The following is a 21,933-nucleotide window of genomic DNA, read 5'->3' on the forward strand; positions in this document are numbered from 1 at the left end:
AGGTCTAAAATAGACTCTAAAAGAGAATAGAAAGAACAAGTTTCTTGTCTACCATAGAAAAAGTCATCACCAAAGATCATATTTATATATAGTTTTTGTTATGGCTGGGATCTGAAATGTTCCACCAAAAGTCTCATGCTTTAAAGTTTGGTCCCCATTTGATGGATTAATAATTTAAATAGACTACTGGAAGGTGGGGCATGGTTAGAGGAATTAGGTTACTTGCTCCTTGGGGACTATATTCTCATCCTTTTTCCCTCTCCCTACCTCACTCTTCCCTTCCTCCCTCTCCTCCTCTACCTCCTGGCTACCATGAGCTGAGCAGCTTTCCTCCACCACACCCTTCCACCATAATGTTCTACCTCTTCTCAGGCCCAAAGCAGTGGAGTCAGCTGACCATGGACTGAAACTCTGAACCCATGAGCCAAAACAAATCTCTCCTCCCTTAAGTTGTAGAGCAGATATTTTGGTCACAGCAACAAAAGGCTAAATAACACCACTCTGCAATACGACTGTCCTAACTGGAGGTGTACAACACATCAATATAACTGACCTAACTGGAGGTGGATAACGCATCAAATCTATAGATTTACATTTGGGCAACTAGTAAACCCCTTCAAAATTTTAAATGTCTAAGACTCAAAATAATTTATTTTTAGAGTGTTAGGAAGCCAGTAAAGTAAGGAGGAATGTACTTACATCACTTGAAGAGACTGTTCCTGTTTCAGCAACACCGCTACCACGAAGTTTCTATTACAAAATAAATTACTTATTACTTAGTTTTAACTTCTAACCTGACAGAAGCTTATAAAAGGGACCTCAGTGAATTTAATAATTATTTCCCTAATCCTATTTTATAAAAAGCATGAGGATATAAAATATTCTAAATATCATTATACTCTTCCAGATAATCCTGACAGATTACTAAAAATGGAAGAATAATCTGATGCTAATCTGCAGCTAAATTTTCTATGTGAAGCTAATGAAAATTTCCATTTCAGAATTTACTGAATTATTTTTCCAATATGAAGACTGCCTCACACGGAACTACCTACATTATATTCTGTGGCAAAGCTTTTCAAAATAGGTGCCTGACAATAGGAGATAGTACATGAGACTGAAGATTAGATTAGGTTATCCATAGCAATACTAACAAATTATGACAATCAACACCTCAAATACTATATAGAAATGACCAAAGAAAATGTAAAGTAAAGAGTCAAAGGTTGAAAATGCAATGAGAAAAGTAACAATGAATTTCTCAAAGGAAATGTTTTTTGTTTTATTCAGTAACTACCAAGTAGCTATCCCAAAAAATGCCAGTATAAAGTCAGAACAAAATATCCAAACCTGTAACTAACTTGAGCTTTTGAAAGTTTAATTCCTCTAAAATCAAGAAAATTATATCCTTTTTATGGGGGGGGAACATTTGAAAGAGAAAGAACACTTTTCAAATATGGCACTCTTCCATGACATTTGAGCAAAGTAGTAAATAAAATCACAAATAATCCTACACTACTTTCTTTAAATATGAAGTCTACAATTTAATACTGATAAAAGGCTATTGAAGAACTTACTGCTCATAGCAAGAGAGCAAGACTAGAGTAAGCTGAAGCAGTGTACAGACAATGAGAAGCAAAGCCAGACTAAGCTGGTACCCTGAAGGGGCACACTGTAACAGGATGACTTGCAAAGCAGAAATGCCAAACCATAACTGAAAGTGCAAGACTGAGATAAAAAGATAGCAATAGATAGATACAGAAAAGATCCTGAAGACTAAATATTTATCTGATATCAAGAAATTCAATTCTAATTAAAATTGTTCTAGACATTGAAATATTTCCTTCCACAAATGATGAGAGAAGACCTTTCCCACAATTGTTGTGATGTGGTTACAACCATGTAACTGTGTCATTAACAAATGAGGCAGTTTAAGCAATACTTCTATGAGGAAAAGTCTAAGGTTAAATTGCCCAAAAAGTGAATGGCAGATTATAGTAGCATACTCTCTGCCCTACCAATTTGTACTTTATGAATCCAGCTACAATACAGCCTTAAAAGAAAGCTAATGTTAAAGCAGAATGAGGTTTATTTAAAAGGATAATTTCAAAATAGAAAAAAAAAGAATCAGTTTTTCCTATTTAATAAGCATTCTGATTCCAAATGATACATATTTAGAAATTTAAAATTGCATTTTCACAAACCTATTTTTTATGCTTTAAATACTATTTGTTAAATACCAACTCAGTAAAACCATCAAATTGGTGGTTCTTATAAAAAATATTTTACAAAACTAAGCCCACAAAAAGTTAAAATTGATGTCATTGACATTAAAAAGATTTGTTTCATGCAAGACACTCTAAATATCTCTATCCAAACATAAAAGGCAATTAGCCCAAGAGGCAGGCAATAAGGCAAAAAGTAAAGTTAAGCAAAGTGTCATGGCATCTCCCTCTCTGATGCCTCAAATTAAAATCTATTAAAATAATAAGGTCACCTAAGACCTAAATTACAACTCTCCAAACACTTATTTCAAATAGACACTTTTTTGTAACCTAAGGATGACAATATGACAATTATCAATATTACTTCTACTGGTTTCATTCTTCCATGTCACCTACCCACTACATTTTTTCCCCAGAATCCCCACCCTGACACCCTACTTTCTCTCTTTTTCTGAGCATCATTTCCACCAAACCTCCTCCTTATCACCTAGCACTTAGACACTAGAAACCTAAAAGAAATACTCTGAAGAGCCATTATAAATGATCTATATTACCCACTTCTGAGGAAACAATTATTCAAATAAATACAGAAAATTTGTCAATTTCCTCAGAAAATCTGTCATTTTTCCAGCTGTTACACTAGCAAGCCATCTTTCTCCATGTAGAAGTATTTTTAGAGAGGCCTGGAAGTAACCTAGATGACCAATAAGCAGCTTCACTTTGAGCCTTACTATTCAATCCCACAATCATACTATGGTATCAAAAAAACAAGGCACTATGTGAGTCATCTCACAGCTGGATTGGGCAGTTCCAGACTTACCCAGGACATCTGGAAGCCTAGAACAGACTTTTGACCAAGACAAGGATAAGCAGATCAACTAACATTCTATAAATGCTCTCTGCGGTTTATAATACCCCTGGTGGTATGCGGTTTGTTTAATGGTGCCACCAGTTAGATGACTTGACCTGGTTATGTTACCAAAAGGAACTGAAAGACCTTACTAGAAGTTTTTGAAGAACTATCCCAAAAAACAAGATTTCTTGCACAAATCTTTATGACTCGATTCCTGAGGCAGATGTGGAAGTAGCCTGGAAGTCCTTGGGTCCTGGAGCTCACCCACATATTCCCTCCATATGCACTACTACTTCTCCTTTATCAGAAGCCTTACGTGAGCATCCTCTTTGGAGTTGTGTAGGTCCTCGCAGTTCTCCAAGCTGTATAATCTTGGCAGCCACCTAGAAGGAAGACACTCCCTGACCACTGAAAAGCAAGAGTGGGAAAACCAAGTGGCAGAAAAGACAGAAAGGTTTGAATTAAAGTCAAAGAAAGAAAAATAAAAAATGCTACCACACCCAAGAATAGTCTGGCTTATAAAGTTCAAAATGGGATTATTTTTAATAAAATGTTTTTTATAATTCAACCTATGTACTATAAATAGCTTAAGAAAACATGGATGTTACATTCCTTTGGAAGAGAAATTTCTGTTACCTGTGAACTCAGCTGAGTTTTTATCCAATTGAAATAGTAATTTAAGTCACTGCCTTCCATAAGTTCTTTTCCCCAAGCTGCTAATTTGGCAATAATTCTTGCTGCCTGAAAACAAAAAAGGAATACATTTGAATACCTTACTGATTCAAAATATCACATCATTTATCTTAAAAGTCAGGACTTCTAATCACTTCGATGTATGGCTTTTATAGCACTCAATTTCTGCAAAATTAGTTTATAATTCATATTTTTAAATTTATTTTTAAATATGAACATTCAAAATGTACTTTAAAATATTTCCACTAAAGTGAACCAAAATTAGATATTTTAAGAATCTCATTTCCAGCTACTGGGGAGGTTGAGACAAGAGGATCACAAGTTTGAGGCCAGCCTGGGCAATTTACAGAGACCATCTCAAAGTAAAAAGGTTGGAATAACTAAGGGCCCTCAATTCAATTCCCAGTATTAATGGCATATGCACTACTTGTGCATACAGGTAAAAAGGAAAAGACAAAGAAACAAGAGATCCAACATTTTTACTCCTAGCATAAGCTCCACCAACACATGGCAAACCAACAATAATCTGACTCTCAAAAGCTGAAAGGCTGCCCAAAAGTAATATAACTCATCATGGGGCTTATGTTTGCTCTTTATATATTTGTCAACTTTATTATAACACTAGAAAGATATTTCAATCCACCATTTTTCATACCCTCCCCATTTCCTTCTACATAATCTAAAGTTCCTCCATTCTTCTCTCATCATTACCCTATGAACATGTATGATTACACAAATGGTATGAATTCACATTATGTACAACCATAGAAACGAAATGATGTACCCCATTTGTGTACAATGAATCAAAATGCAGTCTATAAAAAATTTAAAAATAAATAAAAATAAACAAAAAAGAAAATACTAAACTAAGAACTTGAAAAAGAAAAGATATTTCACTCACGCAAACAGCCAGTGAAAATAGCCCTCTACAATTTATAAGAAGGAAATATATTATTGCTTTTTTAAAAAGTTATTCTTAAAATGCAGTTTATTCCATTAGTCTTCCTTTTTAAGTTCCAATTTATAAATATTTTATTACATATACAATATATGGATGCACTAATACATAAATAAATACAGAAACACATGGAGGACGAGGGGGAGAGACAACATACATGCACAAAAAAGTTTCAGACAGTAACCTCTGATATGAACAATTTAAAGCTACCTACTGAAACGAGGAGCAGACTCCAAGTTCTTCTTCCCTCTGACCTGGCCCTACTCCACTCCTGCCCTAGGCCCTCCACTGAACATAGAGAAGGCTTGTTTATGAAAGCATTTATTCTGCCAACCTTCCTCTTATCCCTTCTCCACACTCTATGAAAGATTCTTCAATGTCAGGGCTTCTAAAAACAGTTCTTCAAGCTCAGTCTACAACAAAACTGTTTAAGATGTTAAAAAGCAGATAATTACTTAATTAAAATGAAATAAAACAGTTGCTGCTTCAAAGAAAAATTCAAGTTCTATATGGTACATTTTGGTTAATCCTGCTATAGAAAATGTGAGCTGTTAGCACATGTAAATTCACCACAGATATTAGTGAACTCATCATTACCCAGTCATCTACAAAACTTTGTGTCAGAGTAACTCTATCTCCTTCCAACTCACTAATGTCCCCTTTTTACTAAACACACCATTGAGGAAAGTTAATGTCACGGTAGTTACGCCTCTGAGAATGGGCAGGTTACCAAGTCATAAATGGCCCAGGTGTTTCTTATCTAAATCAGAATGTGACCTAATTCTGTCAGTTTAAAAAAAAAAGGCAAAATAAAATTTCTTAAAAATATATTCCTAGTTATATCACCTATATACATATATTTTAAAAACAATGTGATCAATTCAGAATTTACCATATGAACAGTAAAAGGGTCCTGACGATTCAACATTGGCAGAAAGTAGGGCCAGGCAGTGCTCTTGCTACGTTTTGCATAGTCAAAGAAAATGCTGACACGCTGGTGATTTTCCTAAAAGAGAAAAGAAACTGTATCACTAATCCAAATGAATTTCACTAATGAAAGCAATAATTGTGTCTCCTTCTCAACTTTTTATTTTACATCCCATCAGTGTGTATTCTTTTTCCCCTCTGCCTATGTATATAATGAGTATCTCCCTCATTATTATTATGGGGCAGAGAGTGGAGATGGTGGTAGGGACAGATTCTTTACAAATAAAATCACCTTTATGAATATGATCATTTTAAATCACAAGGTGGATCTCTACATTACATTTCTTCTCAGCCTGTGCCCTCTGACCTGCTGCTCCCAACCTATCTTGACACCTCTTTGGACACCAAAGTGTCAACATCCTGGCCACCATACAAAGGAAATCTAAATTAGGAGGGGACATAACAACCTAGATGAGAGATATTAACAAACAGGCAAGGAAAACAGAACTACATAAATCTCAAATGTTCAAAGTTACTTCCAGTATATCTTGACAGAAAACTCAGGACAGATAAACACAGAAAAAAACAGCATATCACTCTAGAAGGGAGATGTAGGAGTTGGTTCAAATTATGCAAATATCTCCTAAACTTTTCTGCACATAACTGACTAAAATCTACTTTCTCATTGGTTAAGTGAATATAGTTGCTAAGCAGTAATATTTTCTAAAACCACATAAATAATAACATCTTTTTCTTAATTCTTTTTAAATACACTGGTTTAATATTGATCTGTGTTAACAGCAACCTATCTGAGGAAGAGACTACCATCTTCCTAAGCAATTACTCATTAGTTCAGAATAACAGCTAAAATCATTATGATAATGACTTTGACAAAGGACTCAAAATTCAAGTAAGCCATTATTACTTCATTGGATCCAGGTTACAAACATTTAAGGGAATAAGGATAATGTCCTTCTAGTCTGGTGCACTGGGCAATTGCTGTTGATATGCAGGCATAGCAAATAAAATAATAAAGAAGAAAAAATACTTAGGCATAAGTTAATAAGAAATGTACAAAATTCTTTATGTGGAAAACCTTACAACACTATTGAACAAACATGTATTTAAATAATTTGAATGACATCCCTTGTTCTTGAATAGAAAAATTCCATAAAGATATCATTTCTCACTAATTAGAAAATTTAAAGCAACTCAATAAAAATGGCAACAAACTGTTTTGTAAACCCAGATAAGCTAATTTCAATTTCATACAGAAGAATAGTCAGGAAAATACTGAAGAAAAGAAAAAGCTACAAAGGGATTTAGCCATAAGACCCTTTGTAATTACAACTGGCTGGTACTGAGGCATAACACAAAGGCATTCCAAAATACTAGTACAGAGGATTCAAAAATAAACCTAACTACATAAGAGGTTTACTGTCAAAGACAGCATCTCCAACCACTATGGCAAAAACAGATGTTTTAATAAACTGTGCTAGGACAACTGACGGGCCATTTGGAAAACAAATTTTAGATATTTGCTTACAAAACACACAAGAATCAACTTTAAATGAATGAAATATGTAAATGTAAACAATGAAACTATGGAAGTACTAGAAGACATGAATGAATTCCTGTATAATTTAGGTATAAGGAAAAGTTTTTTATTAGGACTCGAAATCCAGATTTTAAAAATTTTTGACAGATTCATCATAAAAATAAAAATTTTTCATAATGCAAAAAGTACCATAAGCAAAGTTAAAAGTTAAATGACAAACTGGGGGAAAATATCCATGCTAATGTATTACAGATATATCAGCTCATATATTTGTTAAAAGTTCATATGTACAATGTTCTTAAAAACAGGGCAGGAAGATCTAAACCCTCACAGAAAAACTAAATAGATAAAATAGACGAAATTATTCAGGGAGGCGAGGGACAAATATAAAAGTGCCTTTAAGAAGGGAAGATGTTCAATTTCAGATACTACTGGAATTGACAAAAAAATGTGACAGCCTAATAATGACCTCCACTGGCAAAGGGAATGCAGAATTATATATGGAGTCCCCTTTTAACTAGCAATTCAATTTACCATAAGAATTTACCATGGCTGGGGATATAGCTCAGTTCAGAGTGCTTGCCTTACAAGCACAAGGCCCTGGGTTCAATACCCAGCAGAGAAAAAAAAAAAAAATCATTTACCATGAAGTATGCTCCCAATCATTTGAAAATACACTTGTAGTGCTCGCTTCGGCAGCACATATACTAAAATTGGAACGATACAGAGATTAGCATGGCCCCTGCGCAAGGATGACACGCAAATTCATGAAGCGTTCCGTATTTAAAAAAAAAGAAAAAGAAAAGAAAATACACTTGTACGTTAAGATTACTCTTTGCATCATTTTTGATTAATGGCAAGATTACTCTTTGCATCATTATTTTTGATTAATGGCAACCATGATGCCATTACCTAGGGGACTGATCTTATGAACTATGTTACATTCACTATTGGGGTACTATGTGGTTATCAAAAACAGAATAGGGGGGATCTCCATGAACTCATAATGATTAGTTCCCTATGTATGAATTAGAACTGTGAACAAATAGGCAATGATATTTTGTTAAGTGAAAGAAGCAAAAAACAAAAGACTACATCCAATATTTCTGTATAACAAAAAATATATACATGTATCTGCCTGCCCATTATTGCAAAAAGAAAAACAACAAGAATAAACCAGACATCAATGATATTGATCACTTATAAAAAATAGGCAGGAATGGGGTGCAAGGGATGGAGTAAGACTACCAATATTTCTCTCAGAATAACTTCCTGTATAGTTTTTACTTTCTGGAAGCATGTCAATGTTTTACACACTCAATAAAAAAATAAAAATACATAAGGATAAAAGGAAAAAACTAAAGTAGAATGCCAATGGAAACAAATTATTCTAACAGTAGCTCAAGAAAAATATCATAACCTGTTTGAAAGAAACCTGAACACAATACTCTTGTTGCCAAAAAGAAAGTTTGGTCCTTGTCCCCAATGCCAATTCGATAATAAGGACATGGTTTTGAGAAAAAGGAAAAAGAAGTTTTATTGCTTTGCTTGCAAAGGAGAAACACAGAGAACATAAGGAGGGATAGGGTTTTCTTGTTTTTTTGTTTTTTGTTTTTTATTTTTATTGTAAACAAATGGGATACATGGCAAGGGGGTTTTAAAGGAACTCTTCAAGGGTTACATTCCAGGTGTGCCCTGAGGGGGGTCCCAGGGCGCCCTGATGGTGTGTTAACATTCACTTGTTAATTTAGGAGATAGTCACTTCCTAGATCCTCAGGCAGATTTCTCCTTTCTGTGGAGCACAGATTACTCAAGTAATCTTGTTCCCTAATCCAAGGTTAGGGAGAGAGAGAAGAAGAAAAGGAAAAAAAGCCTCAGAGCTATAATTCAAAAGGCAAAGTGGACCACTGTTACACTCTGACTACACACCCTCAGTTTAAAAGACAAAGACCCACAAATAAAAAAACTCCAGGTAAAAAGCTGTGCTTCACTGTCATAAGTACTGACAAACAACTACTTTCTGTGTTTTATGGGGATAACAAATGAGTACATACAATGAGAAGAGGATCTTAAAATGTCACTATCACAAGAGAGTTACAATGAATCCTATGGTGTTGAGCTGAAAATGAACTGGGAGTTATCGGTGATTGGTAGTTTTTATTCTATCGATATTTTATGTGTACAAACATATATAAAACACAGGCTGTAAGCCAACTCCCTCATTCCAGATGCAGTCCCACACAATAACCACGGTAAGCAATGCAGACAATAAAATTTCTGCTTTTTTGATGCTCTATCAACTGAGCTATCACAGTCTCTATTCTTGTTTTTCTTTACTGTTTTAAAGGAAAAAGTTTTAAAAGAGCCTGGGATTATCATCAGACAGGCCAGAACAGCCCAGGATTGCCATTAATCCTTCTTTACATTATAAAGTCACTACCTTTCTACCAGGATGGGTAGATAGCTCCATTCTTTCTAACTTTTGTATCGAACAATGGTCACAGTGCAAGTCAAATAGCATGCTATGGGTACTTTTTTTCCTTCTTCTAAACAGAGCAACACTCCTTAAATTCCCTACGACTGACACCTTTCTTCAAATCTCTTGAGACTTGCAGACAGGCACTGGACTCAACAGCTAGAGAGCCTGACTCATAAGACCTGCTCTACAAACCAATAATCTAAGTACAGATTATACTCTGGTATAAAATACAAAATAATAAATAGGGCCCTCTGCATTCAGGGGCAACTAAAGCAGTAAAGTTTTCTTTACTGCTTTAAGGAACAAAAGTGCAGAATCCCCTGTGCCTAGCATTGGCCTAGAACATATAGGCATCAAAATTCACTGACTGAAAAAGCAAAGCCATGTCATCTTTAGTACATGAAATATCCAGAAAGCCTCATGTGATTCATCAGACTTTTTTGGTATTCAATGCAAAACTCTGAGGTATCTCAACAACATATGTATGCTACATATGGGTCACTTGATATTCTGAAAAACAAAAAATAGTTTATGTGTGAATACTTCCATCTTTAGCACTACCAATGTGATAAGTGAAATCTTACAGAAATGTTATTACTGTGAAGTAAACAAAAAGATGAAGTCACCAAAGGTATTAAGAAAAGAGAATACCTACCTGCAACATATCATCAACCATAGTTAGTATGTACTGCACTGTCTGTTCTTTGGAGATATGAGTCATCAGATTTATAAAAGTTTTAGCACACTAGGAAAAAATGAAATTAATGTTAATTATTGTTTTCATTTGCAAATATACCATTTTAATGGAACTTCAGTTAAACATTTCTCTTTCAAAAACAGAATATAAATTCTATTAGCTAACAGAATTATAGAAAATGTACACCTTTTACAAATATTGTTGAAGTATGGGAGGACCTTACTATGACTTGCATCAGTTTTGTGTTGTTTTGTTTTTGTTGTATTGGGTACTGAACCCAAGACCTCACACATGTATGCAAATGCTCTTTCACTGAGCTACATCCCCAGCTCTTTTTACTTTATTTTGAGACAGGGTCTAAGATGCCCAGGCTGCCTCAACTTGTAATTCTCTTGCCTCTGCCCCTCAAATAGCTGGAATTACAGGTATGCACTATTGCACCTAGCAGATTTCTTTACCATTTCTACTGACAAACTTCAAAATGTTTACTACTGTTAAATAGACATACCTAGCCATGATCAATTCTAGATTACACAAGACAGCATAGTAATACAGACAATTAAAATTTGTACGTAGATTTGAATCTTTCATTCTTTACTTTTTGGGCTTACTGAGAAGTAGAAAACTGGAACAAGAGTACTCCAGATTGTAATGAGAAGGCCTTGATCCGTTTCCATTCTACAACATATAAAGTACATAACGATCTCTCCAGAATTCAATAAAAATTGAAGCCAACAATAGATTATCTATTAATTTTCCGGAGATCACTATAAGAATCACACCAAGTAGTATTTGGGGCTCCTTCAACCACCCAGGGTCCTATATCAGAAAATCTGATCAGCGATAGAAGTGCATCTTATTTGGGGTCTAGGTTCTAAACTCAGTGTATAAAACAAATAGGGCACAAAGTTATTTCTTAAAGTCCTTTAAATCACCCCAAAGTTATGACTTTATGAATGCAACACCATTCAGAAATAGGTTTGGATTCATACTTCAAAAAATCTTTTGTACCCAAAGGATATATAAATTGAAATATGTTTCATTCTGTATTCATGCATTCAATAAATCTCCAATATAACAAATAGCATGCAATAAATCCTATGCTGTAGGAAAAATATATATACTTTATCAAAATTATATTCATTCCAGAATTCATCCTGTATCTATCAGTCATCTTCCTTGGAAAGACAGTCTATTAACCACTGAACAGGGGAATTTTGAAGATTATAAAATATGCCTATAATAATCTACAAATCATTTAGAAAGAGCAATAAAGAACTGAAATTTTTAGTCAACAGATTAAAATGGAAACACTTTCACTTCTTTTAACAAAACAATATAAGTTGTCCGTGACACTTTTGTTACAACTTTTGTTTTCCCCAATATAATTCTGCCTTTTTTAAAAAATCAAATCAGATGTTTATTTCCTGGCAACAACCCAGAAAGGGTTCATTACACTGGAGACAGCAATTAAGAAAGAACTTGTTTACTTAACTAAAGAGTTTTACCTTATTAACACCATTTCCCCAGTCTTACTGAGTACATGATAGGGACTCAATATGAGTGTGTTGAATAAACACTGAATGAGATGTTCCTTTCAATGCATATGTGCTTGGCATGAGGAAGTTTTGCATAGGATGACACCAATAGCAAGCATCACAATGGAAAGGAGGGAACCGATTTGCTTACACAATTGAAACCTCAATATGGCAAAGAGCCCCATAAACCAAGTTTAAAATTCAACAAATGATTCAGAAAATATGGCATAGAGCTGGTACGTTTAACACATGAAGGAATCTGACAAATCAATAAGAAAGGTATAAAATTTTTACAGAAAAGTAAATAAAGAATATATAGAAGCAGTCACTATGGAGATATAAAAGACCAAAAAATATTTTTAAATGTTTGACATTATTATACTAAGATACTGTTTTAGGATGAAAATTGAAATGCCCAAAATATGAGAATGAATGGTTAGACCCAGAACAGGTGTTGAAACATCTTCGGCATGCTTGTACACTGCTAGCAGGCCTTACAAATTGGTATAACCTATCAAAAGGACATCTTTATAATGTATATCAAAACTCGCATAAATGTTCAAATTGTTTGATCAACAATCACATTTCTAGAACTTATAATGAGGAAGTAAGAATGTTCATCTCAAGATTTCTTAGAGAAAAAAATGGAAGTAACTAAATTATGTAGGGTACTGGTTTAGAATATGGTTCATTCATTAAATGGAAAACTACAAAATTATTTTTAAAAGCCACAGTTAAATTGCTCCAGGTATGGGGAGAGGAGATATGCAGTTAAATGCAAAGAACAAAACCATGTACATATATCATCCCATTTTTTAAGTAAGTATGTAGGTTATATATGCATAAAAAATGTTTAGAGAGATAGTTGAAAGTGTTAACACAGGTCCACCTTGAACAGGACTATCGGGCAGAATAATAATGCTTATTTTATTCTTATTGTATTATAATATTTTCTTATTTTTCTACAACAAACATGTATCACAAAATAAGGTAAAACTAAGTGTGGAGGCATGCAGCTATAGTCCCTCCTGCTGAGGCAGGAAGATCACAAATTCAAGGCCAACCTAGGCAATTTAGCAAGATCTGCCTTTTTATAAAAGATATAAGGATGAAGAGAGCTTTCCCAATATACGCAAGGCCCTAGGTTCCAATCCCAGCACCACATTAAAAAAAAAAAAGGCAGCAAAATGTCAACATATATGTAATTATATAAACATTTTAAATTATTGTATATGAAAAACTCCAAAGATAAACAATATATTAAAAAACACTTTTGCACCAAGTGCAGTGGCCCACACCTGTAATCCCAGCAGCTTGGGAGGCTGAGGCAGGAGGATCATGAGTTCAAAGCCAACCTCAGCAACTTAGTGAGGCCCTCAGTAACTCAGCAACACCTTGTCTCTAAATAAAATACAAGAAGGGCTGGAGACATGGTTCAGTGATTAAGCGCCCCTGGGTTCAATCCCTGGTACCAAAAAAAAAAAAAAAAAAAAAAAACTTTTGCTGTATAGATGGCAAATGTTAATAGATTTTCTATGTTAAAGGACTGTATGAGGAGCTAGGGGAATAGCTCAGTGGTAGAACGCATGGTTGAATGTGCAGGCAAGTTCAATCCTCAACACCCCAAACAAGGCATAAAATTAAAAGAACCAAAATCTTATAGATTAAAATAAAAAGAACCCCCAAAAGTTCAAAATAGATATAAAAACTGAACAAATCAAAGAGAAAAAATATAATCCCATGTAATCAAAGTAATAAGAGATCACTTTTAACCTACACAGTAGACAATTTTTAATTATTTTAGGCAATTCAAACCAGAAAAAAATCTTTAAAAACAATAAACTAATTTTAAAACTTTGGATGCTTTGAAATAGTAGCTTCTCCTCTAGAAATGTATTCTAAGAAGGTACACAAGAACAGAAAAGAATGGAGGCATAAACATACTCAATATGACTTTTTTCATAATTAACGAGAAAACCTGAAATGACTTAAGTGTTTTCCAGTAAAAGAATTTTTAATTAAATTATAGTGCAGGGCCAGAGGTGTAGCTCAGTAGAATATATACTTGGTAAACACAAAGCTCTGGGTTACATCCCCAGCACTGCACACACACACAGAAAAAATTATGGTGCATACCTACAATGCAATATCACAGTCATTTAGATTTTTTTCTAGGATTTTTTTTGGAGGAGTGGGTGCTGAGGATTGAATCCACGGCCTGCAAGCATTCTACCACTGATCTGAACCTCCATCCCTTTCTAGAATTTTTTAATGGCATGGAGAAGTAAGTGCTCATAGCAAAATATACATATATAGATAGATCACCTGGCTGCCTTCTGTTTGAAGCATTTCTTGCTTCTCTTCAGGACTTCTTTTCATTTCAAATCTTTGAATAAATTCACAATCTTCAGCAGAAATCATCTGCCCCCTAGAAAATAAGAGTAAGATGTTTTGTTCAATAAGAGTTGAACGGTCACTATGAGCAAATGATGGAGAAATTTCTAGACCTCCTCCTCTTTCCTTTGTATTATTTAATAAACATTATAGTCGGACAATGCACTGGGCCCCAACAAACTAAAAATCAAAATAGAGTCACTCATACTAAAGACCCACATCACCAAACTGAAACTAAGCTGTTATTTGACCTTGAGAAATCAGGAGAGAGAACCGCCAAATTTCCTAAATGAAACAGTTTTACCAGGTATGATAATGAAGTTCACCCTGTTTAATCTTTACCCAAAAAGTAACCTGATTATTAACCAGTATTTTCCTATTGTTATGGTTCTCTGTTCCCACCTTACAAAGAATGTAACTTTAAATGACCATTTGGTTTTTGTCCTCTATTTCTTCTTTCTTCAGCCTTTGTCTAACAAAACCAAACTCTTCTGCTCAGACCATCAGAACACATATTCTGTTTTATGGAGTGAAGTGTGATTCTAGAATCACAAGAAATGTCAATTAAGATCTTTAAATTTGTTTTAATAGTTTTCTTTTGACAATAGGATTGACATACAACCTCTGCCATCAGACTTCAAAGTTAAGGTCTAACTTTTATTTAGTGATGATGTGATATCTGTGGAACTTGAGTTAATTTATCTACAAAATGGGAAAAACTGAGGATGAAATTAAGTAATTCACACAAGATGGCCCACAGTATGCACTCACTAAAGTCACCTCTTAGCATTAGCCAAAGTCTCACCCTTTATTCCCCTCCTATGCCAAATCATTTAATTGGCTGTTCAATTAATCACAACCAAAGTCACTTCACAGTAAATTTCTCCAATCATTTCCTTCAGCATATTTTTCCCTATATATTCAGAATAGGTCATCCTCCTCTCTGAAAAATAACCTTTCCATTCTGATCTTGATACTTCACATAGTAATCTACATGATTCTGTTTTCCTCCCTGCTCCTGAGGGGTCCCTTCATCTCTGGCTTTTTGTTCTTCAAGATTTCTCCCCAAGGCTCAATCAAGCTATTTCTTTCAGGGAGATTCAAACCAATAGAGCCCCTCTTCCTTCTCAATTTTCACAGATTCAGCATCATCACCACTGAATCTGTCAATTTCTATTGCAAATCTGGCTTAACCTCTCAACTTCTCCACTCATCAAGGACTCAAACTTGTCACAGTCAACAATACCCTCATCCTAATCTTTTATGTGCGTGTGTGTGGTACCAGGGACTGAACCCAGGAGCGCTTAACTACTGAGCCACATCCTCAGCCCTTTTTATTTTTTGAGACGGTGTCTCACTACGTAGCTTAGGGCTTCACTATGTTGCTGAGGCTGGCGCTGAACTTATGATCCTCCTGCTTTGCAAGGCCTATGAGTGACTAGGATTATAGGCATGCACCACTGTGCCATCTTCCCATCTTAATCTTTACTTCCAGACCCTTCTAAAATACACGTCAGCAGAGTCTCTGTAAGACTCCGGTTCGAAGGAGTCTGGAGGGACTCACAACAAACTACTGGAAGCTCTACAAGCCCTGCAAATTCTTCCAAGCCTCAGCTCCCTGCCTGAAGCTCCCTTCACTGCAACCCCCAGCTCCTCAGGGTGAAAACTTCTATGAGTATTTTCATGTGTTGTATAAAAACTTCCCCAATGCTCCTAGTTCTTCCTTGTTTTACACACGCACAATATATTTCTCCATGCCACAATTCATTATTTGTTTAAAGGTGTGTTTCCTCATTGGACTTTAAACTAAAGAGGAAGGGAGGTGTATTATGATGCTTGTATCCTCAAGATACAGTTTTACTGGATTTCAGTTTGAGTAGAATACAGTCACATCCACTCATTTCTGTGCTATTACAAAAAAATTCAATCAAATATAAATACATTTCTGCTCTGTACTTAATAGAAGAAAAAGTAGGGCCAAATTTCCACCCATGTAGGCTTAGAACTGACTTCCTCAACCAGACTCCTAAAGTATAAGAAGTAAAATCAAGAATCAATATGTGGGATGGAATCAAACTAAAAAGCTTCTTCTCAGCAAAGGAAACAATCAAGAATGTGAAGAGATAGCCTACAGAACGGAAGAAAACCTTTACCGTCTGCACTTCGGATAGAGCACTAATCTCCAGGATATATAAAGAATTCAAAAAACTTAACACCAAAAAAATCAATAACCCAATCAATAAATGGGCTAAGGAACTGAACAGATAATTCACAGAAATACAATCAATCAACAAACATATGAAAAAATGTTCACATCTCTAGCAATTAGAGAAATGCAAATCAAAACTACTGTAAGATTTCATCTCACTTCTGTCAGAATGGCAATTATCAAGAATACAAGCAACAGTAAGTGTTGGCGATGATGTCGGGAAAAATATACACTCATACATTGCTGGTAGAACTGCAAATTGGTACAACAACTATGGAAAGCAGTATAGAGATTCCTCAGAAAACTTGGAATGGAACCACCATTTGACCCAGTATCCCACTCCTCAGTCTATACCCAATGAACTTAAAATCAGCATACTACAGTGACGCAGTCACATCAGTTTATAGCAGCTCAATTCACAATAGCTAAACTATGGAACCATCCTAGATGGCCTTCAACAGATGAATGGATAAAGAAAATGTGGTACATATACATAATGGAATATTACTCAGTCTTAAAGAAGAATGAAATTATGGCATTTTGCAGGTAAATTGATGGAACTGGAGAATATCATGCTAAATGAAATAAGCCAAACCCCAAAAAACCAAAGGCCAAATGATTTCTCTGATAAGCAGATGCTAATCCATAATGGGGAGGAGCAGGGGTGAAGAAACTCTGGATTATGCAGAGGGGAGTGAAGGGAGGGGAGGGGATGTGGAGATGGGAAGGATGGGAAGATGGAATGAGATGGACATTATTACCCTATATACACATATGATTACACTACCAGTGTGACTCTGTACTACGCTCAGCCAGAGGAAGAAGAAGTTGTGCTCCATTTGTGTACAATGTGTGAAAATGCATTCTACTGTCATATATAATTAGAACAAATTAAAAAATAAAAAATATATAAATACATTTCTAAACACTGTATTTTTATAACATTAATTTGTGAAAAACAAGAGCATATTGGCCTTTTGACACTGAAAAACTCATCCATAGCTTTTATTATGTCAGCATATGTGATACAAAATTCATTGATTATAGATGCAATATTCTGCCCCTAACAATCTGTATGGTCTTTGGGGAAAAGCATATTCCACACCCTCTAGTATCCGCACATCAACAGGCACACAGTTAACATTTGGTGAATATTTGCATACAGACATATAGAACAGAAGGGTTTTATAAAAGAAACCTGTGAATGGACAACAGAATAAAGGCAAAGAAAAAGTAATGTATGTAGTACAGAGGCCATGGAACAAGAACAAGAAAAACAGGCAAGTTAAGAGCTCTGTGTCACTAAAAACATTCCAAATGCCAATACTAGAGAAAGTTCTATCAGCCTGCTAGTACTATCTGATCAACAATATTATTCTATTTAGGTTATAAACAAATTCAGTCTTCATAAACACAAAACTTCCTGTCCTTCTGGACAAAAGTATTAGAAAACAGCTCAGAATCCTAATTTCACAAGGAATTTAAGTAACTACAGAGAAATGCAAATCAAAGAACACTTTTAAATTCCTCTTCCTCCTCCAGTCCTTCAGTCAGTTGTCCCACCATAATCCAGCTCCTTAAAGTGATAATCTAGAAGTCATCCTAGACCTCTTTCACCCCACACATCAAATCAATCACCAAGATTTTCTCAAATATATCCAATTCCACCCATCCTCACAACCTTAACTACTGCTATCACCTCTCCCTGGCTTAGGTTTGTTACCCACAAATCCACCCTTGGTAAAGCCATCCAACCAAGAGACAAATCTCATCATTTAACTCCCAGCTAAGAACTTCAATAGCTACAGCAATGATTTTAAAACTGTGCTCCTTAAATTCTAGTAAGATGGTGAATGGTCTTAAAAAGGTGGCTCTGAGGAACATGTTCCCAACTCCATTCACCTACAATTTTCACTTACTTTACATGCTGAGATTCCTTATTAGACCTCAAAATCAACCATGGGCTCCACAGCTTACACATTACCCTGAAAAAGCACTGACTGACAGGATTAAGTCCAAACCCCTTCTAAGGTTACCCATGTATCCAGGACCTTCAAAATGGGCCCTGGCTGCCCCTCAGCGTCAGCTCTCCCCACTGCCTGCTTCCAAAACATGAATGATTGTCACCTAGTGTGCCATTTTTGCTTCCTTGCCTTTGCTCATGATGTGTGGTCTACTTGAAAGATTGCCCTTTTATGTCACATGGCTAAATGCCATTCATTCTTCAAAACTCAGTTCAGAGACCATGCCCTTCAGGAAAAATTCCTGAAGGTATGATTAGCTATCCTTTTTCTTTGTACCAAATAGACCCTGGGCATTTTTCTATTAACATAGTTAACACACTAAATTAAAATGATCTGCTCGTGTAGTATAAGTTCCTTAGGGGACGGCATTCTATATCTTTTTACAGCTACAAAGGCTAGAAAAATGAATCAAAATGTGGTCAATAAATGTTTGATGAGTGATTAAATTAACACACATAAAATGATCATTTTTGTATACTATATATCCCTCCTACAACAAAACAAAGTGCTACATAAAAGCTACAGATTCTTCAGTTAGTTTTTATAAGTGATGCAAATCTGAACTGAATTTCCTTAATATTTCACTGTTATACATATAGCAACAGGCCTGAAGGCTATGGATTTCATTTCACATTTACTGTATTGAAGCTAAGAGCAGTTAAGTGATTAGACAGACACCAAACCAACAGAGAGAACCAAAATGAATTTTGAAAACCCAGCTCTTGAAACTCAAAATATTCATGATTCGTATTATAAGAACTATCTGGCAATCATCTGCCAACACTCTGATCACCAGGGTATACTGGGCTCACATGATGTGTTTAGGCCCTCCTCCCCTTCTTCCTCCCTCCACAGCCCATGAACATTCCTCCCATGTTTCCCACTCATTCAAAAAGTGCTTCTTCCCAGACATAGGAGAACAAAAGCACTATTAACTATTAACTATTTCCCACTAGTCTCAAGCTGTTTCCACCATACTTTGCTGTCTCCCTGAAACAACTAGTTATTCTGAGGAAAAGTTTCTTCCACATTTACTAGTATTTTTCCAGCATTTCTCTCATAGAAGCATGACCATGAAAAACTCTGATGCAAAAGCACATGATTATCCATGATTCATAGTACTTACTGAAGATAGGACTGCCAGTTTACTTTATTGGCTCGAACTTCTGCAGCCTTGGCTGCAATAATGTTGGTTGGGACAGCAGCATCCACAGCACCTCGAATGTCCATTTTGGTCATCTAAATTTTATGATCTTGAATGCTTTTTAACAGATCTTCAGTTTAGATGCAAAGTAAAAACAGTACCAGACATTAATTTTTCATTTATAACTATTAATATCATCATCATCACTTTAATATCCCCATGCATTCAACTCAAAATTAAATATCCTCAGCCTGAAAATACTAATGTTATATTTCAAATCTTGTCTGCTGTCCCATAAAAGGATTCTCTACAGGCTTTTTCTTTTCCAGGAAAGGTTTTTTATTTGTTAGTCCTAATATCACAGTGAGATTTTTAAAGTGACCATTTAAGATACATCAGAAACATGACTATATAGAATAGGCATACAAATTTGGAAATTTTTTTTTTTTTTTTTTTTTTTTTTTGGTTGAGGATTGAACCCAGGGCCTTGTGCAGGTTAAGGAAACTATTTTAAATTTATACAATTGAGTTCGACTTTCCTCTTCTGATAGAGAAATAATATAAATCTGCATGTTACAGATGAGGCCAATTACTATATTAAGCATCTAATTACTAAGCATCATTTTGAAGTAACACATTAAAAATTATAAGACCTTCCTAAAATTCATTCCAATTAAAATATACAAAGTGGTAAGGTAATTTCTCAGAAGACAGTGCTTTCAAGCACCAAAATTCATAATATTTCCAAAATCAATATTGGGAGAAATTTTTGGATCAAATACCTATTACAATTTATATACAACCAACGAGTGCCTGTGTTCATAACAAGAACCTACAATAATAAACATTTTACATAATTCTCATGCCTAATAAAAGTTAACAGATAATAGCTTATGCCTGATTTTATCACGACACAAAATATAAGTTCCCATTCGCAAAATATAAGTTATTGGTCATGGCCACAAAGAAGCTAAAATCATATCAGAAATTCTATTCCGAGTTCCTAATGACCTTAGTCAGTTTGAAATTTAACCTCTGTATCTGAGGATTTGCTGCCTAAACAAGCAAGTGCAGTTCAGGCTGCCGGGGACTTGGTTAAAAACAGGCTCAACCCGGGCCAGGCTGGAACTCTGGAACCTACCAGGCCCGGCCCCAAAGGCCTTTCCTGGGGTGGCTCGGGTGCCTCAAGACTGTTATCTAGGTCCCTGAACCACGAGCACCTCCAGCAGGCTGGGGGCATGGCCCAATCCTGGAGAAAATATTCTTTTTATCCACCGCCCTTCACTCCCCTGCCCACCTTTCAACGTTCCTTCCCAATGAGGGGAAGGCTGTGCCTTTCCGCAAACCTGAGGCCTGGAAGGAAAGAAATCTGGCAACCTCAGGCTGGAGGACAGGTGGGGCCCGGCGGTAAGGGACCAGCGCGCACCAAGGAAGCTGGGGAAACCGCAGTTGTAGTCTCATCGGGGCAGGTGCCTTACCTCTTGAATCCTGGGGACTCCACAACGCACCCAATGAAGACGAGAAGGGTGCGGCGGCCGGGGTGTCGGGGCCGCAGCCAGTCTGGGGCGCCGAGTCGGGGCCAAGTTGGCGCTCCTGCCGGTTCCCGGGGCTTGAACGACAACTAGAGACTCCGGGGCAGGAAAAGTGAAGGGATTCCGGCACCAAGGAGACGTTGAGGGGGCACAGGTAGAAGGAAGCCCAAGCTGCCGCAGAATGACAGCAGCGCGGCTCACGTGAACCGTGACTGGTTCACGTGACCGCCGCGGAAGGCGGAAGCCGGGAAAGTCCAAAACAGCCGGAGGAGGGGCGTTGCTCTGAGGAGGGTCGTGCTGGGTGTGACCACGACGTCCGCCCCGGGAGCACCCAGCTCCAGACTGCTGTGAGCAGAACCTGACCCGGACTCGCGCCCCCAAACCAGCGTCCCGCCGCGGGCAGCACAGGACCCCGGTCGGAAATAGCGAATGAGGCCAAAACTTAACTGTCATTCTTTTGAAAAGAGTGATTTAATGCCTTTCAATAGTTCGGTTTTCTTTGGGGTTTAAAAAGTCAATGAAGCAGGCATTCTTATTCCGATTTTAAATATAAAACTGAGACTGAGAAGTGAATCACAAAAGTCGTCTTGACCTAGGGTTGCAGATCTAGCAAATAATATATGTTCCGTACAATAATTGCAATTATAATGAAAAGTTATTCTTTTTTTATTTAAAATTCAGATTTAACTCAGCTTCCCATAT

The 21,933-nt window shown here is 36.1% G+C and overlaps 1 protein-coding gene across 3 annotated transcripts in view; it reads right to left on the reverse strand.

Annotated features, from left to right (window-relative positions):
* Positions 1-21,454, reverse strand: part of ATP6V1H (ATPase H+ transporting V1 subunit H) — a 117,441-nt gene extending 95,987 nt beyond the window's left edge. Inside the window, exons 1-7 of one of the 3 annotated variants that reach the window (XM_079136749.1) lie at positions 21,178-21,454; positions 19,682-19,829; positions 14,254-14,356; positions 10,349-10,438; positions 5,622-5,735; positions 3,715-3,819; positions 700-750 (exon numbers count right to left, since the gene is read on the reverse strand). In XM_079136749.1, coding sequence (XP_078992875.1) covers positions 700-750; positions 3,715-3,819; positions 5,622-5,735; positions 10,349-10,438; positions 14,254-14,356; positions 19,682-19,794 — 576 coding nt within the window. In that variant the 5' untranslated portion in view covers positions 19,795-19,829; positions 21,178-21,454. Of the gene's footprint in view, positions 1-699; positions 751-3,714; positions 3,820-5,621; positions 5,736-10,348; positions 10,439-14,253; positions 14,357-19,681; positions 19,830-20,996; positions 21,120-21,177 lie in introns of those variants that run through there. The other 2 variants (XM_079136750.1, XM_079136751.1) reach the window with 2 other exon arrangements.
* Positions 21,455-21,933: the final 479 nt, after the last annotated feature.

This window comes from Sciurus vulgaris, assembly GCF_902686455.1.
Source record: "Sciurus vulgaris genome assembly, chromosome: 1".
Classification (NCBI taxonomy): domain Eukaryota; kingdom Metazoa; phylum Chordata; class Mammalia; order Rodentia; family Sciuridae; genus Sciurus; species Sciurus vulgaris.